Source organism: Juglans microcarpa x Juglans regia, chromosome 4D, assembly GCF_004785595.1.
Source record: "Juglans microcarpa x Juglans regia isolate MS1-56 chromosome 4D, Jm3101_v1.0, whole genome shotgun sequence".
In the NCBI taxonomy this organism is placed as follows: Eukaryota; Viridiplantae; Streptophyta; class Magnoliopsida; order Fagales; family Juglandaceae; genus Juglans; species Juglans microcarpa x Juglans regia.
Window position 1 is genome coordinate 12775656 of NC_054600.1, and position 27150 is coordinate 12802805.

Here is a 27150-nt window from a genome sequence, read left to right on the forward strand (position 1 = left end):
AGTCACTGAGCCCTGAGCTGCCGCACATGACGTCAACGGAAGATGAATCGTGATGGTTTGGCCCTAAAAATTATTCTTGGTTCACAAAAATATCCCCTAAAAATAAATTGAATTAAAAAAGAATTAACATATCACGATACATAAAGTAAGGTCTCTCTCTTTTAGACTTTTAGTACCCATCTTATATACGCTATGGTAACAAACATCATAAAACAAGGGGAACCCGAAATATACAATTTTTATTTTTATTTTTTGGCTAAACAAGGCCATGTAATGCTCAAGGTAGCATTCTCGTTTGTCAACACCATGGAAGCTACGCGTTGTAATTGGGAGCCTATTTTAAAATAAATAACTAAACCTACTCAATCTAAAAGTGAATTGGCAATCCAACAAGAACGTTGAATTGCAGAATTCATCGTAACAGACAACGTAGGAGAACTTCCAGAGCCATATTTTAGAACATCAGCGTAGCTCTTCCTCGCCTGACCGACAATTCCCCCCCCCCCCCCCCCCCCCCCCCCCCCCCCCCCCCCCCCCCCCCCCCCCCCCCCCCCCCCTTGTTGTGTCTGGAAATCAAAGCGCACCCAGAGAAAACCAACAACCAAAAAGGGAAACAGGGTCTGAACTAACTTTGATCGTAGATTGCTGTTAATTTAAGCCTGAGCAACCCAAAACGAATAGCATGAGCATTTCTTTTGTGAAGAAGCTGCGCACAATAAAATTCACATTCAGCTAAAACTGACCCAAAACGAATAGCATGAGCATTGCTGTTACTTTCTTCTTCAAAATTGTATGGCTAGTGATTGGGTGATTTTGCCCAAATTTGAGAGGACCCCCGGGTGACAATATCGGCACGTGAAATATTAAATACGACCAATCAAAAAAACAGCTTAGGAACAATTAATTAGAAGGAAAAAGCAATAAGAAGAAGACAGGAGTTCTGCATATATAATCGTTTTATTACCAGAGTCCTTGTGTACATCAAGTGCATTTACAGAACACACATCATTATGCAAAAATAAAAATAAAAATATAATGACTCCCTGATATATACATAGAACAAAAATTGTCGGACCATTGTTCAAATTTACAGACAATTGTAACTACCTGCTTTACTTAAATCTCTACCAGAATCGATGTTTGTTCACACTTAAGTATCCAGACATTGCTTTCCCCCCGGTATTCCTCATTCCATCTATAAGGAAGCACCATGTGGAACCCAATGCTCCGATGAAAAAGTCGGCTTCGGCCGCCATAAAGAAATTAACAAGGGGATTATTTGTGCCGGTTTCCCTACCAAGACTCGCTTCATAACTCGCCATTGTTGTGTTTCCCACTTGGCGCATCACATTTGTGTAGTAGAACTTCCAGCCAGTATAGTTTTTGGACTTGTCAATAATTTCCTGGATTTGATTCACAAAGTTCATTGCATAAGCATCAAGTGTGAACCATCAGTTTTACTAGGATTAAAAAAAAAAAAAAAAAAAAAATGCAGATGCATGAATAATAAACCTGCATTTCGGTAGAAAGCCAAACACTGTTGAGGTGTGGGAAGCGCTTCCTAATGCGTTGAGCAAGATGCATGTATTCTTCAAATTCAACTACCTTCATTTCACATGCTTTGTCTCCCATTCTTACGTGCAAGCTTAGCAGTGGTCTAGGTACCCATGGTTTGTGACTAGACCACACATAACGTTCAATATCGGAACTTGGCGCATTCATAAATTCCTGAGACAGACGAGTTCATCTGCGGCTTAATCATTTGAGAGAAATTAATCTTTGTGATATGTAAAAGAAAATAGGCCTCAGAAAGAGGGTTGCAGTTATATTAGGGTGTTTGGTTGTTGAAATCAACTCAACTCATCTCAAACCAATCATTGATGGGACCCACTACTTTTTCAATTTCTCATAAAAAAGTTAAACACATCTTAACTTATTTCATACATTCAAATATATATCTCAAACTATTTACATTCAAACACATCGCAACGGGATCCGCAAAACATTACTATTCACATATCAGCTTAAATCATCTTAGACCACCTCAACAACCAAACGCAGCCTAAGTCTATTCCACCAAGATACTGCTTATGGTTGCAAACTTATGGGAGGTTTGGATAGTGAGTTGAGATGAGATGAGTTGAGATAAAAGTTAAAAATTGAATAAAATATTGTTAGAATATTATTATTGTTTTAGGATTTGAAAAAGTTGAATTATTTATTATATTTTGTGTAAAAATTTAAGAAAGTTATAATGATTAGATGAAATGAGTTGAAATGAGTTGGGGAGACTTTTGTATCCAATCAGGGTCTTAGTCTACATTCTTTCTAATATACATACATACATACATATATGTATGGCTGCAACATCAAGGGCATACATGCATGCAAAAACCCACATAAGCACATGCATACACTAAGGCCTCATTTGGTTACATAACAAATGAGATGAGATGAGATGAAAGTTGAAAATTGAATAAAATATTATTTGAATATTATTTTTTAATATTATTTTTGTTTTGAGATTTGATAAAGTTAAATTGTTTATTATATTTTATGTGGGAATTTGAAAAAGTTATAATAATTAAATGAAATGAGTTGAGATGGTTCGTGTAACCAAACAAGGCCTAACACTTTCACCCAATAAAGCTAGAGTACAAAAACCTAAATATAGAACTTGGCAATTCCAAAAATGGGTCTCAAAATTATGCCAGGCTTACTCAAATCAACTAATGAGATTTATTAAGCACATTAGTGGTACTTCCACAAGTATACACATGGTCCTATTAAACCTTTTTCTTAACATGGTTCTATTTACCTTCAATATACTTTTTGCAGCTCATTTATATATATAATGGAATTTCAAAGTTAAAAAGAATGACAAAAAGAAGAAAAGAACAGAAAGTTTTCAATTTCTGAACGATTTGTAATTGGATAATGATGCCTATATTTCTTCCCTGCACCTGTCCTCTAGCGAGATAAACCAGGTACAAGGGTTAAAACTTAAGATGAACAAACCTTTGGCCATTCTTGGTTAAGACTTTTCAGAACTAATTTTGCGGCTTCCTTTCCAAAGACTGCATGGCGAGCCGCATTTAATAATCCACACAAGTACTCTGTTTGAAATCTCATTAAGTAGCGCACTGCCTGATTAAAATATAAAAACATCAGTCAACGGTTTCAAATTGTCATTTTTTTGCTTGTCTTATAAAGTGATTGTATGGTAGATATTACCTCCTCTTTTAAACTCCAATGCATTTACAAGTATAGAAAATTTGGAAAATGAAAATATAGATCCTTTTTCTGCATGAAATTTAAGATGATGTACCTGTGCTTTCCACCACCTTTGATCCATCTTACGATGATGAGTAATCAAACTTCCATTTACTTCTGTTGTAGGTTGCAAATAACTCCAAGGATGACCCCATGTTCTGCATTAAAGTTGACAAATATGAAATGAGGAATCATACTCTAGGCATCTCAAAGAGCAGGTTAAGTTAAATAATTAGATATGCAGTAGCATACCTAGGAGTACGTCCAGCCCATATTTCCTTTGAACTATAATTTTCTTTTGAAGTTATGATTCCTCTTTTCCATGCCTCTTTACTGTCCAAAAGCTCAAATGCACGGTCTCGGCATTCTTGAGATGTTTCTGGAAAGAAATAGCAAGACCAGCTGGAACGGGACAAACCTACAGGAACAACATGGCTACTTATAGAATCAAGGATTGAATATTGTGAAGACCTATTCCCTCAAAAGAGATTACATTTTAAGTTACTTAACCTAAATAATGGATTTTTGACTAGCAAAAAGAGAATTAGATGTAAATATCATGTTACTGCCCTGAAACTAGCTAGAACTGTTTGACACTGCAAAATTGTCAAACCATAATCATGATTATATGATTATGGATTAGGAATCTCCTTGTCTTAGGACCAGATTTTTCCAAAGAATTGAAGTAATACTTTAAAAATTATATCCCCCGCTAAATCAATCATCCTAAGATCCACTTAGATCTTCAAAGAGGAAAAAATGATGTATTGCTACAGATAATACCTTTGCATCCATCATGGTCAGCCCGATTATAGTAGTTAGTAACAAGGACCCTTTTCTCATTAATTGCAATAGAAAGAAGACCAGACATTCCAGCAATCTGTGCTCCAATACCAAATCCAGGTAATCTCTCCCAGTCGGCAACAAGAAATCTTATATTTGGATCCTTGCAGTTCATTGGATGCTGATGGATCCATATGTCACGTTGCACTATCCTCGTCAAGGGGTAGTTTTCTTCATCTGATCCCAATATCTGAAATATGAAATCCGATTATAAAGTTCATCCTTGACAGGTCATTATGTTTGAAGGTTATATGAGAATAATGGAATTCAGAGTGCTCTACAGAAAATTTAAGTTCATTTTGAAAAGCACTTAAATGAAGATATAAAGACATGGTCTATATATATTTGGATCATGTATATATAATGTGTGTGTGCGCGCGCAAATACATATATATATATATATACACCAGTTGGAAAGATTGTGACACAAAGTCATTCAGATCAAAATAAAATTTAGAATGAAAAAGTCAACTTAAAATGTTTCCATAACATTCTGTAAAAACTCCATACACATATTTAGACATGCTAGAGGTTAGTGTTTAACATTTATGTACTTTATTATTTCCAGGATTTTAATGAAACCTTGTATAGGCATTAGCCAATCAGGAACACCACTAAAGCTCAATCAATTATGTGTCCATAGTAAGGTAGAAACTACTAGTACAAATTGGATGCCTGCATCTTCAACCACACAGAAACTAAAACTATGTATTAGAGGTGAAAAGGTGCATGGCTTATGCACAGTAATCTACAACATCTTGAGCAAACATCTCATTAAATGAGCTGAAAATAGCCATGCAGCACCTGTATGAAACTTAGTACCATCCTGTTAAGGGCAGAAGCAGATCTTGCTGTGCATGTCAAGCGCTGTTTTGTGTCTTGTATCAAATTAAAGCACATGATCCACCACCTGTGCATGCCCTCATCAATTCCTTTGATTCTTATTATTCCGACCATACTCCCCAGATGGAGTGTTTCACACATTAGTTGAGCCCAAGACTTTAGAGATGTTACATAATCACCATCCATTTAGGAATAGGCCTCTACAGGTTATTACAAATTTTGAATCATTGTGGTACTTGTGCAGGCCATGCATATCAAACCATGAACGGACAAGATGTATCAAATCTTGTACACTTCTAAAGCATTTACAAGTGTGATTAATATACATATAACTACCCCAGGCTGTGCAAAAAACCCATCTCCCGACCCGATCAAAATATTTCGACTCAACCGACCTGGAAAAATCAGGTTAGAGTTTGGAAGGTACCGCTTGTATTCCGAATCACCCAAAATCCATTGGGACATATTTGACATTACAGATATATATTGGTCGAAAAGGAAGAGATTGTTATATGAAAGCGACGAAATCATTCACTTGCTCTCTTCCTTCCTATCTTTCTGTCTGTCCCTCTTTCTTTCTCTCCGTAAATTATAGTGATAAATAATCTTAAGGTTATTGTAGTTAATGATTGGAATTGCAAGATTATGGCTTCCGAAAGTGCTTCCAGATCATCCACTCCAATGGCCAATTCCTACATAGGGAGCTTGATCAGTTTGACTTGCAAGAGCAAGATCATATGTGAGGGCGTACTCTACAACATCAACGCTCAAGAGTCCAGTATTGGACTTGAAAATGGTACTCTTTTTCTTTCTACTTTTTTTGCTTTCCTCTTGTGATTTTCTAACATCAATACCCAAGAGTCAGTTCTTGGAGGAGGACAGCTTGAGTTTTGTTATTTTGAAGTTGTGTAGTTATTTTATACGAAACCTCCATTTCTTCTTCTACAGTCTACTTCTCCATCCTTTTGCTTCCCAAGCTCTTCCATTTTCTTGGCAGCAATCCATTTCTTCAAGGTCGAGACTAGACATCTGATTTCACAGTGTTTTTGCTTGCTAATTCCTTTCTTTAGCTTTCCAATTTTTCAAATTTCCATGTGTTGCAGAATATACTGACCCGATTGGGTCGGGTGAACAGTGCTAAAGCCACCATATCAAGAAAATTTTTACCTGTTCGGTCAGTGAAAAGAGATTGATTGACTGCAAAATAAAATTTGCGCCAAACTACTGTCTCCGTATGAGTTGAATTAAATAAAACTCAAGTGATAAGCACAATGACAAGCATACAAGCAACAAACCATATAATACACCCAATTTTTGTAGAAAACCTACCAGTATGAGGAAAACCTACCAGAAACCATCAATATCAGTACAAGGAAAGAACTCAATTCCAAAAACTGAAACTCTGCCAAGAGACAAAAAAAAAACATAAAATTCTCTAGACTGGCAACACTTAAAATCACCACTTAGAGAAAAACCTAAGTTATTCACAAACCATCGTTCTCTCCTTGCGTATGTTGGCCAAGGATAAAAGACTCTTTTTGTATCTTCTTTTTCTCCCAACACTATAATATTACCACCCAGATTTTTATAAATAAAAAAGAAATTAGAACTCAAAGACGGGCCCGTTTGGATACGAACCATCTCACCTCATCTCATCTCATTTTATCTAATTTCAACTAATAATCTCACTACTATTCACAAACAATTTCAACTCATCTCATCTCATCTCATTATCCAAACGGGCCCTTAGAGTAAGTGTTTCTTTTATCAAGGAGTCATTTAATTTCCAATGAAAACCTTTGTATTCTGATCAAGTTTGGGCCAACCATGCAGTGCCTGTGCATCCTCAACAATAAAATTTATTTGAAAAAAAAAGGACTTTTTTTTAATTTAGCATTTTGGTCTGAAAAAAGAGTTCTTAAACAAAGAGTAATTTATTAGTTAAATCTTGGGGTTCTTTTCAGCCATGCTTTGCTCGATTACCCAAAAAAACATGAAAATAGCAGAAAATGTGAAAAATAAACATATGAAAGGATCATAGAACATATAAAATGCATGATTAGATCTACAGATGTGGCAGATTCCAAAGGCAATAATATTATGTAAGGTAATCCGTTGGTATTGAATTGTAAATAGTAGAAACATACCCAGGGAGGATAAGCACCTTCAGATATAGCCTGATGCCTAAAGTGTCTCAGCTGCTCATATGTTGGGGCTGCTGGGTGCATGGCTAACAGTCCCTTCCAACCTGCCCAAGGAGGGAAGTTCTCATTCTCAAACCGCTCATCAAGACGCTGATTTACTTGTGCTCTCAATTGGCAATTTTCCAAATGAGGGGCTTTTGGCACATTGTCTTTCCTTAGTCTCAAATCCTTTAAGTAGTCACTTGCTTCATTTAAAGTGGCACTCCATGCTGAATATAGCAAGGAGATACTCTCATCATCGGTCCTTTCTTTACTATTTTGCAAACCAACTAATCTCTCTGTTTCCTTTGGTTTAAAATTGCAGTTCGTACTGGTAACATTATCTTGGACCAAAAAAAAAAAAAAACACAGAGATTCAAAAGTATTAAATTGTTATAAATTATTAACAATCAACAATAAACATCCTTAAATGCAAAGCAATAATTGACCTAATATATTTATGACATGTTGTTTCTTTGTTCATAATTACTTGTGACTAGAACCCTAAAGAGTCATTTAAATTTTTAATCAATCAATTGAGAAGCATGTGGGTGAACTGATTAAACTAGACTACGATCTAGCAACTGTACCCAAAGTCAAATATGGAAGCGATTACCAAATGTAGTCAACAAACCGTTCTAACTTTGAGTAGCTTTAAATACACCCTTTAATAATTCCCATCATTGTTTTTCATCCATTAGCTTCCACCAGATAAACTTTCCTGATCGCAAGCTTCGTCTCGATTTTGGCACACAGTATGAACTGACATTCTTTTATATTATGATGACTTTATGAGAAGGAATTCAGCCCACAATTGTATATACTGTTCCTGGGAATTTATAGGTGGAAATTCGTTCCAATTTCTGCCTAATAAAATCAATATGTTGCAGCCAAAACGAAAAAAAGGGAGAGAGAGAGAGAGTATCAAAGAACCCAAGAACCAGAGAACGAATAAAGGGAATCACACTTACTAATGATTTCTGAACTTGAATTCTGTGGTGAAGCACCCATTGAAATGGCTGAAAATGAAATCCCACCAAACTCGAAGGAACCAATTGAAGTGAGAGCAGCCAGAAACAGAGAGGTGAGACAGACTCCACAGAGAAAACCCACCACACAAATTTGGCAAGAAAATGAGTTGCCCATTTTCAAAGCCTTCTGTGAGACTATTCTCTCAAGAGACTTTTGAGATAGTGGCTCCATTTCTTTGTTCCGGGGGTGAAAATTTCTTTTGGAGCCCTTCCTCAAAACTTTAATGGAATGCCAACTAACTCATAACTCTAATCACATGAACCCATTCACAACTTTTTCTGCTTGCCCATGAGATTTTTCATTACCACAGTGCTTGAGAATGGGCTTATCTTCGACTACAAGAAAGAACACAAATCACAGAGTTTCAAATCTCGGCCATCCACTTCACCTAAAACTTTTGTGGTCCACTTCTATCCTCCTTCCAACTGCACAATACGGGGGAATTCTAATTCGATATCATAAAGGAAAAAGAAGAAAAGATAAACCAACAATGAGCGACAGAAATTAGTAGGCCACTCTTGCAGAGATAAACTGTTGAGAATGAGGAGAAAATAGGAAGAGTCCACGGACAAAATAGTTTGATTTTATTGGGTTTGTAAGATATTTGCGTTGAAAGTGAGGGGAAAATGAAAATTTTCTATTAGAAGATAATCTTTGTTTTCTTGGTATAACAGAAAACATTTCATTTTCTTCTTAGCTAATAATCTTTGTTTTCACAGAAAGAACTCTCAGACTCAATAAAGCAACAGCAACAGACCATACATAATAACTCAGCTACTATATTCGTATTTTTCTTGCGCAAAAAGACAAACAATCTTCCCAAATTTTTTTTCCTTTGTCGGAAAATTAGGAAGAAAAAGAAAAAGAAAAGAAACCAACGGATCCATTAGGCATGGCATAGCATGCAGGCAGAAGGACACTTGCAAAAAATCTAAACAAGATGGAGAATCCACAAAAGAACACAACATGGTTGGCCTTGCTCTACATTTTTAAAGAAAGAATATCAGCCAACGGCAAAAGCGAAGCACAGTATAATCACTGTGAGAAAGAGACAGATAGAGGCGTCTGGAAACTTACCCCGTTCATTTTCTCTAGAAACAAGCAGACTTGTCAACCTCCCTCCAAACATAAAAGCTCTATGATACTCTCAAATATATATATATATATAGATTGTTTGGGTTATAGAAAAGCGTGCATGTATGTGGTGCAGTCTCAACTGCCGAACAGTAAGAGTGGTTCATACGAATACAGAGATGGTTTAGATAGGAAGATAAAAAAGATAAATAATTTTAGATAAAAATTAAAAATTAAATAAAATATTATTATAATATTAATTTTTAATATTATTATTATTTTAAAATTTAAAAAAAATTTAATTATTTATTATATTTTATACGAAAATTTAAAAAAATTATAATAATAAAATAAAATAAAATATTTTTTAATCCCAACCAACCCTTAAACAGAGATTATTTATTTGGTGCAGGTGGAATATATTCTTTACGAGAGGGCCCCTACTTCATTTTCACTCTTCTCATCATCATCATCATATTGACAGCTGTCCTTCCCAAAATGTCATGCCGATCACGGATCAACTATCTTTTGAGTTGGTGTCAAAAGCCAAAACCCGTAGAGAAAAAAAGAAAATGATTTCTTCATAATATTTTTTATAACATTTTATATAATTATATTTTAAATAAAAAATATTTTTATAAAATATTTTATAAAAATAATATTATTTTATAAAAATATTTTTATTTTATAATATTATTATATAATATCTTATAAAATTATATTATATGTATATCATTACTCTAAAAAAAACACAAATGCTTGAAAGTTTTGATATAAACTCAAAGGCTGATTCATTTGGCTAAAAAATTGTTTTATCACAACGTGCAAAATAAGCTTTATCCTCGAAGTTTGAATTTTATTTTAAATAATAATTTTCAAACCCATGTTATCCATTTTGACAACAAGTGTACGCCAACGAAGAAGTTTGAAATTTAATTGAATAATATTATTTAATTAATGTTAAAAAATAATTGATCCTCAAAGTTTGAAATTTTAAGCACGTTGGATAAACATAAACCCATTTATTATTTTCGTATATTTTATTTAAATAAAAAAAAACTAGAACACATACAAAAGCTAACTTTTTCACTATATTTTCTTAAAATAAACTAGTGAATTTATATATTTTATAATTATATATAACATTATTCTTTAATATTTAAATTGCGTGAAACCATCCATCTATTGAAAATTTCTTAGGATCTATTTATTTTTATATAAATATTTTTTTTTATTTGTGCCAGATAATATGGATTTTTTTTAGTAAAAAAATCAGATATTTTATTATTTTAATAAATTGACCGGACTGATTGGATAGAATATTCTGAATGATTATTTAGTATTATAGTAAGAATGTATTTAATAAAGGTGTGGATTAGCCTAAGCTAAGGCCGAAGACTGTTCAAGTTGTACACGTTTTTAACTTTATGCGACGTGCCTGCTAATGCTAACTTTTCCTGCAACTTCTCGCTGACGAAGGTGGTGGTGCACACTCGCTGTCAATCAGTTTGAAAATAAAAAGCGTGTCAATTAAGAATCTTTTTTTACACGTGGCCTCGTTGTGCAGCGGGTTTTTAGATTTTGATATCCGCAGTGCGTGCAACGAAAGAGCTGCCCCGGCCATACGCAGATGTACTTTCTTGCAAGGCTGTATGGAAAGCATCTCTCCTTAAATTGAAGAGGAAGCAAAGATGGCGCTTCCCCGGAACGAAAGTGTTGGTGAGGATTGTAAGTTTGAGGAAGAAGTTAAAAATTAAATAAAATATTATTAAAATATTAATTTTTAATATTATTATTATTTTATAATTTAAAAAAATTAAATATTTATTATATTTTATGTAAAAATTTTAAAAAATTATAATAATGAAATGAAATAAAATATTTTTACTATTTAAACAAAATTTTAATATAAAACATCTCACGATAGATTGGAACGGAGTTAGAATTCTAATTATTTTACTTCCCAGAGTCTTCAATCAAATATATATAATAACAAAAATTTTCAGGAAAAGTTTTTCAATATATCATATTGAGAGATTGATGGAGGTACCTAATTGCGAGTCTTTTAAATTTTAAACATCAATATTGTAAAAAATTAAAAATTTTTATTTTTATCTTTATTTGTAAGAACGATAAACTTAATACTAATTAATCATTTTTCTCAATCTTATCATAAAAACGCACAAAAATTTAAACAATCCTCACAAAGAAATGAAGGGCATGTTTGGGTAATTATAGAATTTCTAACTAGGAGTTGTCTCAAATGGTAAAAGTCTTAGACTTGCAGGTGTACTTTTCAGGTCTAACTTTCAAATCTTTTTGAATACAAATAATCTTTACGAGCTATCGAACTGAGAGATTTTTTCATTGAATAATCCATGGTGCACTTGTGAAAAATTCCTTGTCGAGAGCCTGTGTACTCTTGAGATTAGTAGGGACGCTGTTTTTGAATACTAGGATTGTGCAATCGGATCGATTTTTTTTCAGTCTGGTCCGGAACTCAAAAATTCAGGTGCATCCGGACAGTTATCCGTCCTGACTACACCTAGGCAGGTAAGATAAATCCAAATCCAGTTCTGTGACACAGTTATCCATAATCGGATCATTTTTTTAAATAAACTGATGGATGCAAAACGACACCGATTCTCTAAAGGATGCTTTCTCATGCGCTCCTGGGCAATACTTTGTCACTTTCCCTTCTGAGTTCTGGCCTTCTCTGTTCTCTCTCAAGTCTCTTGACCTCATCGAAACACAGAAACAAGAAACTTTGAAGTCCTTTGCGCATTTGGGTGAGAGATGCGGAGGCTACCATCTATATTCTCTCTTTCTAAGCTCGTAAGGTATTTTTCTTTGTACTTATAGTTTTTCTTAGATTTTTCTCGTCTTTCTGTTAAATTCATATGAAATTAGGGGTTTTTTTTTGTTTGTTTGGTTTATATTATTTTTCCTGTGACTGTACGCAAACACTGGTCTTGGTTAATGCCCCCAGTCTTGAACCCAACTCGAGTAATGTAGGCTTTTTGTGTGGTGAATTGGAACCTGGAAATTGGAAGAAAGGAGGTGTGCAGAATGTATTTAAGAATACTGGAGGAAGCAAATTTCCAATCGTTGGCTCTATCTGCATTAATAAATATCAATATTTTTCTCTTCACATTGAAAAAACAAAGAGATTTGAAACTGAAGAAAATCACAAGCCACCAGCACCCCTCCGTTTAGCTACAAACTATATAGTTCATCCTTTGAAATTAAATTTTGGCACTGGAGGAAGATGAGTAAAGTAGTGAGGAGGCAGAAAAGCTAGTGTTATTGCTTTTAGACAGCAAGCTTTGCATGGCAGGTCTTGATGATGAAGTGGCTGGAACACTACTAGAGTTCTTATTTTCTTGAACATTGTTTACTGGAGAACCCTTGAGGAGGGCATCCACCTTTGCATACTCCTCTCTTACATGTTTAATTTCCTTGAAAATTGCACCCACCCATTAAAACAGTTTAATCCAGAACAAAAAAAAAAAAAAAAAAATAGAGCTATCCAAAGTCAAAGGACATTAGGGCACAAGGCTGCACTCTAATGGGTTTTAATATATGAAAAATGATAAATATATATTACTTTTCACAACATTTTACACGATAATATTTAAAAAAAAAAGATTATCTTTGTAAACTAACTTATAAAAATAACATCATTTTACCAAAATATCATTATTTTAGAACATGTATTATAAAATATGTTATGAAATATATTGTGTGAGTATCATTACTCTGGCTGAAAGCACAAATTAGACATGATTGTACTTCCTGAAGGGTTTGAATTGAACAGATGCATGTGAGTTCTACATAATAAATGTATGAGAATGTGCTATTGTGTACATCTTTTTCCATTCTTTTTAATCATGATTGTTCCTCCACCTCAGTGAGGGATTTATAATAAGAGGTTTAGACGTGTCTTTTATCAATTAATAATAATAAAAAAAAAAAAGCATATTTTTCAACTTTGCTTGATCTCAGTGCAAATGGGTAGTGCATCGTATATAATATAGTTATTCATTATTAAATATATCATTTGGACACACTTGCTTTCACAGCCAATCACATAGGATACTGTTATTGCATATTGAAATGTGATACGATCACATAGGATGCAATATTTTTTTCTGTAATTAACAGGCTCGACCATTGGTGTTGGAAGGAGCATTGCCTGGGTTACTGGATGATGACTCCAAGGATTATGACCCATATGGAGTTTATAGTGTTTTGTGTGGCTGCTTGATTATTAGTTTAATTAGTTGTGATGTATTATTATTTATTTTGTTCTTTATAAATTTATGTTTTGCATTGTGATGTAACAACAATATTATCTAGTTTTTATTTTTATTTATTTTGTTCTTTAATTTATTTTTTTATAAATTAATTTTAATAAGTGTTTAAATTATTTTTTAGAAAATTTTGGGCAATTTAAGCATGATATCAGAATTTTTTTAAAAAAAAAACTGCTATAATTTTTTTTTTTAAGTTTTAAACTTTTTAAAAAAAAAAAATTTAAAATACAGATTAAATCCGGTTAAAACCCAGATATCCGGTTACAATCCGCACTGAATTCGATTATCCGTCCGGTTTTTAGAATCTGGATCTAGTTGCACACCCCTACTGGACATCCCGTGCTAATAAAAAACTATAAATTTTCCAAATTTTCATAAATCTCTCATAATTTCATTCTTAAACATAAAATATTTTTCAATTTCAATTTTTTCATCTAATCATTACTCAAATACACAAATCAATACAACTTTTACAAAAGAAAAATAATACTGAAAAAATATAATGAAACAACTTTTTAACCTTATATATTTACTATTACAAATTTCAATACAATACTTATATTAAAAATACTTTTTAGTCAAATCTTTTTTCAAAACTTAATAATAAATATTTATTTAAATTATTTTATTACTATTCATAAAATTTTGAGATATTTTGAAGATATTACATGTCCGAAGTATTTGATATATTCTTTCTCCAAATATATTTTCAGTAAATTTCTATAACTTTGTATATGTTTTCTAACAATCTTACATGTTTTACATAATCTTTAAAAGCCCTCGTCTAATCTCTCATAAATTCTAAAAATTTACAAAAAATATTAAGGCCTCGTTTCCTTTCAGAAAACATCTCATCTAATTTCATCTCATCTAATTATTATAATTTTTCTAACTTTCAATACAAAATAAAATAAACTATTCAACTTTTTTAAATCCTAAAACAAAAATAATACTAAAAAATATATTCTAACAATATTTTATTCAACTTTTTAACTTTAATCTCATCTCATCTCTAAAAACAAAGGAACCCTAAATTTCATAAAAATCTAACCAAAAAACTAAATTATACCCTGTAAGAAAATAATAATATTAACATTTTTTTTAATAAAGATATAAAAAGGAAAAAGTGATTTAGTTTGGATACTAAGTTATTCTTATAATATTTCATTACTATTTATTATTTTATTATTATTTTTTACTTACTTTTTATTATTATTTAATATTATAAAATTAATTTTTTTTACATTTTTATTATTATTTACAAAATATCTAAAAATACTTGACTACTCAAATATAACTTAGGTTGTGTTTGAATGTTGAAGTGAGTTGAGTTGAGATGATAAAATATTATTAGAATATTATTTTTTAATATTATTATTATTTTAAAATTTAAAAAAATTGAATTATTTATTATATTTTATATTAAAATTTAAAAAAATTATAATAAAGAGTTGAAATGAATTTATGTTCTAAACGAAGCCTAATCACCAATTTTAGTAAGCTGGGGGAAGCGCACTCAAGGCAGCATGTCATCAAGAGCAACAAAACAGTTGACGATTAATTTTGGCCGCAAACTCAGCCTCCAACCTCATATAAGTATAGTTTGGATATTGAGGTAATATCTTATTATTATTTATTATTAATTTTTATATATTTTTAATTATTATTTAATATTCTATTATTATTATTTTTTATTATTCATAAAATATTTTAAAATATCTCATATCTAAATGTAATCTTAATTATATAGAAAAGAAGATAGTTAAAAGTTAAATAAAATATTATTAAAATTTTTTAATATAAATTTTATTTTAAAATTAATAAAATTAATTAATTTTTTATATTTTATTCAAAATTTAAAAAAAAATATTATGATATAATAAAAAAATAAAATGAGATAAAGATAGTTGACAAAAAATAAGCAAAGCTAACACCAACATTTCATTTCCAAAGAGGAAGCAGGCGACTGCCAGTCTGGACAAGTCAAGAAATAATATCCATCAATCATAGAAGAATAAATTATTCCTTTCATTTTGTCCTTTTCCACGTGAGTTCTTATTTTTTATTTTCTTGGTTTACGCAAAAAAAAAAAAAAAAAAAAAAAAAAAAAAAAATTCTTCCTTTGGTTTCGTCCTTTTGCTGACTAATTCTTATTTTATTCTCTTTGTTAACCAAAAAAGAAAGACCCTCTCTCGAAGTCATGCGACATTGTTTTGACCTTATAACAACAAGTTGCAAGATAAGGTCGAAACTACCTGTAACCCACTCGAAAATTAAACCAAGTGGGAAATATTAAATAAATAAAAAAAATATTAAATAAATGTGAATAATAATAATAAAATAGCTAATAAATAATAATAAAATAATGAAATATTCTAGAATACCTATAGTAGTCTCAGTACCTAAATTAGATTTAAAAAGTAAAATGCCTCTTGAACTGAAAAAATAGATCAAAAATCTTCATCCATTGTATTTTTTATTTTTTAAAAAAATTTAAAGAGGTATAAAAAATGATTGAAAAATAAAATAAAATAAAAAGTACATTATACTATTCGGTCTACTCTTTCTATCCATTTTTTGGGTCATAGTAGCATTGTCCTGACTCCTAAAATATTAAAAATTCCATGTTGGGCTCTGCAAATGTTACCTGTTACGAAGTTATTAATTTTGTCGGTCAACTTTCGTTTTTTTTTTTTTTTTTCCCTCGGAGCTTTGAATTATATATGACCCCAAGAAATTTGCAAATTCCGTGTTGTTGTCTGCAAATAAGATTAGTTTGATATTTTCTCCATTTAATTTTTATAATTATCAAATCACTTTAATTTAATTTTCATAATATTTAATATATTTACTTTATTTTATCTTAATGTAATTTTCCTATAAATATAGTTGTATACCTTGTGTTTAGTAACAATTGATAAAGTAAAAATTTAGCCTCAAAGTCTCTTTCCATTTTTCTCTCTTTTTCATCTTTTTTTATATTATATTTTATTTTTAATTATGGTATCAGAGTTCTTTGCTAACTCTACGCTCTATCCTATAGAATATTTGTTCTTCTGCTAGCAGTAGCGTTACCTCTCACAAGATTTTCATCGTCGTTCTTTCAAAATTTTTCATAATTTCATTTCAAACCATCACTTAAACATAAATACTTTTTAATTTTTAATTTATAACATTTTTTTTTTACGTGAAATTCAAATTTACTCAAATTTTCTAAAAGAAATTCATAAAATTTATATACTATAAAATTACAAATATCATTTCTGTATAAAAATATCACTTCTCTAACATCCAACTACTACACGTGATAGGATGCATAAGCCCTGCATCATCATGACACGTTTGAGAGCCTTTGGGTAGGGGGATCGTGTACTTGCTATACTCCTTTTGGCAGTGATGATATTAAATTGCATTGATTCTTTAGTCCCCATTCTTTCTACTGGAATTGTGTGATTAGATCCTAAAGTTTTTTTAAGAAAATAAAAAAGAGTAATCCTAATACAATTTTAGGATGCGTATATCTTATGCATTCATTTTGAAAAAGAAATAAAGTTCCATATTAATACTCACTTTTTTAAAAAAGAATATACTGGACTTATACACTATAGAACTGTAAATATATTAGTCTATAAAAAAAAAATATATATATGAAAAGAAGATTTAACCCTAGATCCTGGATAGGTGTTCCTTCTTTGCTAGTTAAAAGTAGTGATAATTTATAATCTTAACGTGGGATTATGCGTTTAACTATTTCAATGCTATCTAGTTACTTCTTGAACAAAAATCTTAAACATGTCTCCTTTTCACTAGCCTCGTGAATTCCGGCCCAAACCCTATAATTCTTTCGCTTTTAGTCAAGAGAACATAATTAATTCAAATGGTTGTCAGATTCTCAGCAATGTTGAGCAAAGAATGGATTAAAGGTGATCTTCACGTTTTTTGATTACCAGCTTGTATTGATCATGATGTATTTTCTTCTAACTTACTTTTTTCCTCTCTCCCCACTGGCCTGTTTAATTTTTTTTTTTTTTTTTAATCATGAAGAATTTCATTAAAAAGATCAATCATTACATGACTTTTCCTTCAATACAATGCTAAGATTTGTTCATTTTCCAATGACAAAGCTAGCTTCCTGAGCTGATGAGCAATTGCATTCCCTTCTATGTGCATAAACTACATTTTCCAGCAAGGCTTTGTCTTCAGCAAGCTTCTAATATCACCAATGATTTGACCATGCACTGTCCAAATGTCTAGTACTTCACTGTGTACATCCTTTATAGTTGCTTGAAAAACCCAGATCTAAGCAAACTTCCATGGCCCTCCACAAAGCATTGCATTCTGCAATTTCTGGTTGAGTTATTTGTCTTCTGTTTGAGCATAATGAAATCAGAATCTACCCATATGCATCTCTTATGATTATTCCAATGTCCATAGTATTTGTAACCTTATCAACTGCTACATCTCAATTGACTTTAGTAGTGTTAAAGTCTGGTTTTCTCCATGTAACAGTGCTCCTGTCATGCACATTTGTATTCTGCCCCGTCATATAAGTATTTTGTGCGGAGTGAAATTCCTCAATGGTTCCCAGAGCTGATTGGACCATTGCTTGAGGACTTGCAAACCTATCTTCAAACACTAAAGAGTTCCTTCGGATCCATAACCTTCTCATGACTATGGCTGTCCCCTCAAGATCCTCCTAGTGTAGACTTGAACTCAGTTTGTTCCATAGCTATAAGAAGCCTACTTCTCTTGTCATCCACTTCTATAGAGGGCACTTGCAGCAGGACAGCTTCATAAGGAATGAGCAATAGTTTTCTCCTCCCTTTGACAAATAGGACATAATGAATTGTCAGTGACATGTCTATGGGATAGATTTTTACTGGTGGGCAGTATGTTATTTAATGCTTTCCAGAGAAATTTGTTTACCACACATGGTACTTTCATCGCCCACAAACTCTTCCAACTCTCACTAGACACATTGTATGAAGAAGTCTCTCCTTTCATCATTCTTTTTCTTATATTCCACATAATAGGCACTTCGAACAGAGAAGATATATACCATTTTTAATATGGTAGCAAATAAAGTATCTATTAAAATCTCAAAATACTTGTTCAGAAACTTCCAAAATACAAAATAAGGGTTTTAAACCACAATTCTTAGTATTTAATTTACCACAATCCAAAATACTATTTATGCAGGAATCTGAAAAAAACACATCTTAATTGGGCTTGTCTTTCGCCATGATCTTTTGCAAGTCCTTGAAAAGTTTTAGCACTTTACTAATGAACTTATTGGGTGCCTCTAGTCTTTTCTCTACTACCAGCTCCACAGAGCGCTTGGGGTTCTTGGGGGCCTCCTTAATTGTTAGGGGAACCTCCTGCTTGCATTTTCCCATGGTCTTATTCTAGTCCTATCACAACTTCTACTATTCTAGAAAGAATGGTAGTAGAAACTATCACAATGAGATTTTGAGAAATCTCAACAAGTTAACAAAAAACATATAAGAAGATAACATAAGCATATAAAGGCAAACCATGAGTATGAATCCATGGACATGAACTTGAAAAATAACTCATTTCATTCTTGTACTTATCTCAACAATTTTGACCATGTAATCATGTAATAGAGTCGCAAAATAATCATGCAAAAGTTTTGTTTTCAAGTCATATTAACCATTTATAGCCATTTAATCCAATAACAATGTTGGTGGACACCTCACATCTCTCCTACGCACCGTGGGCTCCATACTAGTTACCGCATCACATAGCTGGCCCTCTTGACCGGTGTGAGTATGTCGAAATTCATATAATATGGCAGTTCGCAATTTGACTTTACTGCATTTTTAATGTGTTGCACCCACTAGCATTAGGTGCTACTTCGCTCTAGAATAAAGAATATATTCGATATCCGTTGACTGTACTTCATCAACTCGAGGGTTACCACTCTAATTTAAGCACTCTAGAGTAGACATAGGAGTTCTACTAGTACATTCCCTCATCCTAACATTTGGGGTCATGACAAAAATCATTATTCTTTCTTTTCAAAAAATGCACAACCCGAAATGCATGTCACTTGTAGTTGTGACAAAAACTTCTTTTCCTTTAATGCATGACCCGGACATGTATAGCATAAAACCATGTGACTCTTATGCAACAACATCATGTACTCGTGCCATATATCAAAAGTGCATCATGTAGACGGCTTGAAAGAATTAGAACATGCAATATACTTGAGTGTATCATACGGAAATTCAATAGAGCATATATCATTTCTAAAGCATCGAACATGTCATTTGAACCAACATACGAGTATGGCATGCAAGTATAAGATACAACTATGGCATGTCACAAGTAGCAATTTCATAATCCAATTTGAACAACAAATACAAAGTTTACACACTACATAAGTACATTATCCAAGAGTAAGTTAGAGGCTAATCGACAAATATTCGATGTAAAGAAAATGCCAATGATCAAGCAAGTTGAAAGTGTATTGTATAAATCATTAGACTTAGTGAAATCAAAGATACTTCGATCCGAGTGTGTGTATGTCATGTTCTAGGGTTCACCTTATTTGGTTCTAGGGTTTCTTTCTCACTTTGTGACCATTCATGAATTCAGTCTTAAGGAAATGCCCTAGGCCAAATGGAGGTAATGCTCTCCTTAGTTTGTAAAACTTCCAATGGTTCGATCCTTGTAACCCTAATAGTTGCTAGATTGCATGGTGTGTGTAAGGAGTATACTTTGGGTGTGTTCATCAACTCTCATGGCCGAGAGCTTTATTAGAAGGGAGATCTTTCTTCGAAACCCTAGTGGTGACCGTGTGTCACCCAGCCCTCCAATGGTTCTTTTACTCTCGTTCTTGCTAGGGGTGGTTCGGTCTCCTTGAGAGGAAAGCCCTAGACTCTCATACTTGACAAGATCCATCATGGTTGAACCAAATATTTCCATTATCTCCCACAACTTGAGATAAAGTGGCATCATACATCTTTTACTCACCCAAACCGAATCTCCTTAGACCAAAGGAAGTCCTTGTGAGTGTGTGTGTGCTCAAGAGAAGTGAATGGAGTAGAAGTGTGAAGGTTTCTCATCGTGCAAATCCGCCCACTTGTCTAAAGCTTCATCCTATGCTTGGGGGTTGGGAGATGTTTGGAAGGTATGAAAAGTATGGTGTTCGGCTAGTTCTACCTAGGGTGGACAAGAGTGAGAGAGAGGAAAAAGAGAAATTTGAAAATTGGACAAAATGACCTGTGGGCTACTTTTGGTGGGGTGTAGGGCACATACCCCTTAAATGAAGCCCTTAAATACTCCCTTAATTCCCCACACACGCACACGCTCTCTCTCTCTCTCTCCCCTATCAGTACTCCTGATTGTGGAAACTAAAGGGTCATTGTGCATGGGAGCCATGTGGCATGTTGTTCCCCCTTGGCCAAAACCTTCCTTTTTCCTCTTCATCATTGCCCCTTTTTAGAAATGTCAAAGGCTCCTGTAGTATGGATGATAAGTGGCATGGATCTTGGCCCCAACCAAAACCCTAAATGGCTCTTGCTATTCCTTTTTGTGGTCTAGGTTCAATGAACCTAGGGTGGACACAGAGTGAGAGAGAGGAAAAAGAGAAATTTGAAAATTGGGCAAAATGACCTTTGGGCTACTTTTGGTGGGGTGTAGGGCACAGACCCCTTAAATGAAGCCCTTAAATACTCCTTTAATTCCCCACACACGCACATGCTCTCTCTCTCTCTCTCTCTCTCCTATCATTACTCCTGCTTGTGGAAACTGAAGGGTCATTGTGCATGGGCGCCATGTGGCATGTTGTTCCCCCTTGGCCGAAACCTTCCTTTTTCCTCTTCATCATTGCCCCTTTTTAGAAATGTCAAAGGCTCCTCTAGTATGGATGATAAGTGGCATGGATCTTGGCCCCAACCGAAACCCTAAATGGCTCTTGCTATTCCTTTTTGTGGTCTAGGTTCAATGAACCTACACTATGAACAAGGGCATGCAGGTCTTTATGGCCAAAACCTTAAAGTGCTTCCAATCATGACTAGATCCTTCTTAGATTCTATGCTTGTGCATGGATGCCATTTGGCATGTGGCATGTGTGTGTTTGCCCTAGCCAAAATGTAACACCTCGTTCCCGGAGGTCCGAAGAGTTAACTCTTAATACCTAAAATCAACTTAAATAACACAACTATAAAATCTAGAAAATCTCATAAAATATTAATCAATTTAATCAATCCAAATATCTAAGTTCATCCATGGGACAATAAAGAAATTCTCAATAACATAAGTTAGAAATCCTTCCAAAACTCGAAATTATCCTTAACTTATCAAATCAAAATATCCGAAAATAAATCAGTTTACTAATTACAACTCTCAAATAAGCACTTGTATCCTCGGGCACTTATTCCACTACGGACGTCAACACCTTGCTAAAACTTCCTATTCTTGTTCTCCAGTTGAACCATCAAAATTATCTGAAAAATAATTGGAGATAAGGGGTGAGTTATCAACAACGCAGTAAGCAGAGGACATATACTAGTGTATAAACATGAGCATTTACAGAATTCAGGATGTAGAAACAAAATATTTTCTTTCAGAATGTAGAATCAGTATAACATTTTCATAATGCAGCGTCAGAACATGTTATCAAAAATATCAGTGTGAAAGTTCGAAAATATTCATAATCAAAATCCCTTTAGCATAGCATAAACTGAAACCCCTTTAGCATAACATAAACTGAAACATCAGATCTTATCTTATCATATCAGAACAAATACCATGTTTAACCCCCGTGGTAGGGATGTGCAAACCTCGGTAGCTAACCGAGCAGAAACAGAATGTGAATCTTCCATTTATGTATTCTCGGAGCCCTGAGTGTGCACATAGGAAAGGCCACGTAGAAAACCACTTTGTTTCCAAAGTGGGTGCACCAGAAACAGAAAAGTTGGTACCAACTCGAACAGAGGCCACAATTTTACACTCGTGGTAAGGTCAAAACGGAACAGAAACAGAAACAAAATGTTATGCCAGAGGTTTTCAGAAATCACATCAGATCATATCAGAGTATAATAAATCTTCAGAACAGAGCAAAATCATATCACAACATAATTTATGCACAAAATTTCATATTCGCTCTCTTTTCAAAGTTCAAAAACAGAATGTAAAAAATAAACTCATGTCTATACCAGTCATGACAGAAAATAATTTTTTCTTAAACAGAATCTCATGAGTAATGCAGAATAAATAACTGAGGTAGTTTAAATTTTTTTTCAAAATCAAATATGTATATTTTCCAAAAATAACTTTAGCTCATTTTATTTTAATGCAAAGTCTAGCATATGAATCCCGCTTACCTGGATTTCTTAGCCTTTCAAGAATTTCCTTAAAATGTCGTACAATTATTAATCGTCACCTATAAAATAATCCCGTAATTCTTGTAAATTTTTAATTAATCACGTATTTTGATATTTAATCCTAAACTTCTAAAATAACCTATATAATTCCTCAAAACCTAAAATTACAAATCATCACTTTCTAAATTCATCAACATTGATTTAATAACTTTGACCAAACTATTTAAAAGTCAGACCTATTTATTTTTGCAAACCAACTATAAAGTTTAATACTGAATAATATAATTATCCCAAAATATTTTAAAATAAACCATAACTATTTTCCAAATAGACTAAACCATATCTAAAGTGTAAAAAAAAAAAAAAAAAAAACATTACACCAATATTGTTTACTGAAAAAATAAAACTTTACTCTCCAGACTTTTCAATGACAACTTAACCTTTTCGAATAATAAATTTTAGAAAAAATATCGGTCGTCAAAATTTCATTCAAACGACTTAAACTGAAATTTTAAAACAGTTGAAAATACAATTAAAACTTCATTTATTCTCTTATATATAAAAGAAAGACAGTTCATGTAAAACCCCGATATTTTAGAGATTTTGCCAAGGCAACAAGGGCTCTTTAAAAAGCACTGTAATTTAAATAAAAAATTTAATCGGAAGGCTAAAAAAAGTAGAAAGGATTTAAGGGTATTTTAGTAATTATGAATAATGGTGGTTAAAGAATCAAAGCCTAAAAAAAAAAAAAACCTAGTATCAATGAGGCTACGTACATATGGCAGGGGAGGGAACGCGAGATACTCATCGAGAGATGAAGAGCTAAGACGAAGCTGGGTGCGGTGCTGTGAAGACGCCGCCGAGCTGAGCAACTGAGCACGAGAGGGAGAGTGATGAGAGAGAACTGATGAGTGAACACGGTGAAGGAATGAGGGAGAGACAGAGAGAGTATGGCATGCGGAAGGAAACAGAAACTTATCGTGAGACGAAGAGGAGGCGTGCGACGTTGCACAGGGTCGACGGGATGTGGCTAGCTGGTGGCTTACAGTGGCTCTCCAGATCTTTGGCAGACTCTTGTGCAAGATGAGACTGCAACGTTGGTTGGTGGTGCAAGGTAGTGCTGCGACGGCTGAGCAGTTGGCTATGGTGAAAGAGATTGCATGGAGGATCATGGCAGGGAGCTCTCGTTCGAGGCAGTGGCTGGCGGCATGGGTCCTCTCGCTTTACGGTGACTTGCAAGTTTCCGAGTGTGGAGTTGCAGTGACTACTTGAAGGTGGTGCGGCAGTAGTTTCCATGGTGAAGAATGGGCTACAGATGATTGCTGGACGTGGATTCATCAGGTGCTGTGGCGTGGGTCTTTGTGGGGCTGGGTTGCGTTGGTAGTTTGGGGTGGCTGAGGTTCTGTGCGATGGAGGATGGGGGAAGGAGACGGAAACCCTATTCTCGGATTTTCTTCATGCACGAAGGGTTAGGTAGGTATATATAGGCGAACGAAGAACAAAAACAAACCTAGAGGGATGAGGGAGACGTGTATGTGCTTGAGTGGAATAAAAAAAAACGTGAAATCCGTAGTACATGGAGTCTGGAATAAGACTCGGTCTTGGACTTTTTCTTGAGTGATAAGTCTCGACCTAATTTTTAAAAATAAACCAACTTGTCCTAGAAAATTTCGGCTCAATTCACACCTTGGCCCTTTAGAAAAATAACCTAATTATCAACTCCAATAAAATCATAAACCGCCAAAACAAAGATTTTAGGCCCGTAGTAAAATATATATATATATATATATATATATATACTTAGAAAACAAAATTAACTAAGCTCTTCATACTTATAAATCCAAAAAATAAAAATTTTATAAAACGGCTTGTTGCTGGACTCAGGTGTTACACAAAATCCCCTTGTCTTTCTTATCCAAAGATTCTTCTAGAAGCCATGGGTGGTATGTGGCCCGTTCCCAAAGCCCCTCTTCATCTTCATCATCATTGCCCTCTCCTAATTCGAACATCTTGTGCATGCATGAAAAATGGCAAGGAGAGGGTTGGCTCTCATGGTTAGGCGTGTACATCCCCTTAGCCGAAATCCTAAGGGTCTCTTAGAGGCTTGTGTCTTCAAGTCTTTGATTTACCCCATGTGTCTCTTACCATTCCTCATCATTGCAAATATCCAAGGTACTCTCATGCATAAATGCTAGTGGTGGGTGGCGTGTGCCTCCTGGATAGCTGAAATCCACTTATCTCTTCTCACTTCTTCTATTTTTAAGTCCATATACAATGAACCCTGGAGTTGAGCTTGCATGTTGGCCATGTGGCATGTTGGTGGGTGAAATAGGCGTGTGCCCTAACTATGCCGAACCTATTGCCTTCCTTCCATCACTTTAGCTTCTTCTAGAAGCCATCTAGCATGCTTGCCAAGTGGCAAGTTATTTTTCAAACCAAAATGCCCCTTCCCAAGGTTACAAATGATGGAAACTTAGGGAAATTAAAGGTCACTTTCTTCCAAGTGGACACCTCCCTTCATAACCCAAAACTCTAATTAGGTTGTTGAAACCCTAGGCCTTGAGGTTGTCGAAACTTACCTAGTCCCATGGGCCTTCTGTTGGCTTGGACGCCTATCTCATTTAGAAATAGGTAGGGCCCTTGTTGCTTCCTAAGTTCTCATCTTACCAAGTTCTTGGGCTAAATTCTAATTGGACTTAAGGGTAAAATAACAAGTGAAGACTTGGCTAAGTTCGGGTTGTCACAGTGTGCGTATGTCCATGGGAAAAGAGGAGACCGTGGCGCACATGATAACAAGTGTACATGATTGGTAAGATTGCTTTCGCATTGAGGTTTGACTTGGGGTTCAGAAAATGTAAGTTACGTGATTATTTGAGTACTGGATGCTTGGTAATTCTTACAATTAATTATGTTTACTTTATTTGCTCAGATGTTAGCACCTCGGTATGTATCTTCTTTCTCTATTTTACTTTGAAGTTCATATATTCATTGCCATCTCTTGCATTAATAATTACTATCTTGGGTTATAATTTACTGAGATTTCCTCAAAATCTCTTCATGGTAGTCTCACTATGGTTTCGCTCCTCTAAACCATAAGCCTTGATGCAGATGTTAGTAACAAGATGAGATAAGAGGGGGATGAGGAGCTAGTGCAACCTGAGGAATAGGCTGGGGGTCTATCCCCATTAAGATGTTGATATTTTGTAATATTCTGTTGTTACTTGATTTGAGCAATGAACAAGTTCTAATTTGTAATATTTCTAACAATGGTGTGGATGTAACATACATATGTTATTGTTTGGCAAGTTAAGTATAATTGATTGGTACTCATATTTCTAGTTATGATTTTTTTTCTTAACCTTTTTCCGCCGTGATTATTTTTTACACACAATGTTCCATGCAATGCTAGTGGTGTTTGTCCGTGACACGTGCATCCTGATGTCACTGCCTTTTGCCAAATCCCAAATGGGGGCTAGAGGCATTACATACTTTGCTTTTATACATAGAAAGCCTTTGCTTAACCATGAGGTCAGCAACTCATCTTGAATCTCATTTAGGGTTAAACTCAAAAGATGAACCTTAGATTCTAGTAAGCAATTCCATCTATGACTTTTAGGAATCTACAAGATGACCATAAATATCATTTAGCAAACTTAATTTGTAACTTCAAGGTTTCAAAGTAAATTTCTTGTATTTCAACAATAGCATGTGGAATAACCAAGCTTTGTTTCTCATTAAGGGTAAAACGATTAGGGTATTTGCCCTTAAGGACAATCACAACAATCTAGCCATTGCTTTTTAATGGCATTGCATCACAAACTCACTCAATAAGCTATATTTACCCTCTAACAAAACATCAATCTCTAACTCCCATTAGCAAACTAGATTCTTTGGTATTCACTATCTAATTAATTGTCTTTGGATTTTAAATGAAAGCTCCTAAAAATTGTTTTCCTGTGAATAGTCTCATAAGACATAAAATTTAAGCAACTTTGCATAAACTCATATCCACTATCTCATAGTATGAAAACGATTCATTAGACGACAATTAATAATCTAAGACAACTAGATCTTCATTTCTCTTAGGAAGATACTCTTCTAGGAATGTCAAGAGTGTTCAAATAACCCATTTTACTCAATAGGTTGTTAATAAAGATGAGATATATTGGATGTCTTTGAATAGATGATTGCTTTAAACTGCATGGAAATAGTACTAACAATATTCATACATTT

At 33.7% G+C, this 27150-nt stretch overlaps 1 protein-coding gene across 3 annotated transcripts; it reads right to left on the reverse strand.

The window, feature by feature from the left end:
- Positions 1-938: 938 nt before the first annotated feature.
- Positions 939-9409, reverse strand: LOC121259524. 3 transcript variants are annotated; one of them, XM_041161137.1, is made up of 9 exons: positions 9252-9409; positions 8114-8599; positions 7107-7207; positions 4057-4306; positions 3526-3691; positions 3329-3431; positions 3019-3147; positions 1513-1728; positions 939-1403 (listed from the first exon to the last, which is right to left on the reverse strand). In XM_041161137.1, exons 2-9 carry the CDS (start codon positions 8343-8345, stop codon positions 1125-1127), a joined length of 1476 nt encoding a protein of 491 aa, XP_041017071.1. In that variant the 5' UTR covers positions 8346-8599; positions 9252-9409; the 3' UTR covers positions 939-1124. The 3 variants fall into 3 exon arrangements, with proteins under 3 accessions (XP_041017071.1, XP_041017069.1, XP_041017070.1); XM_041161135.1 differs by having other exon boundaries at positions 7107-7486; XM_041161136.1 differs by having other exon boundaries at positions 7107-7486; positions 8114-8509; positions 9252-9391.
- Between the last annotated feature and the right edge of the window lie 17741 nt (positions 9410-27150).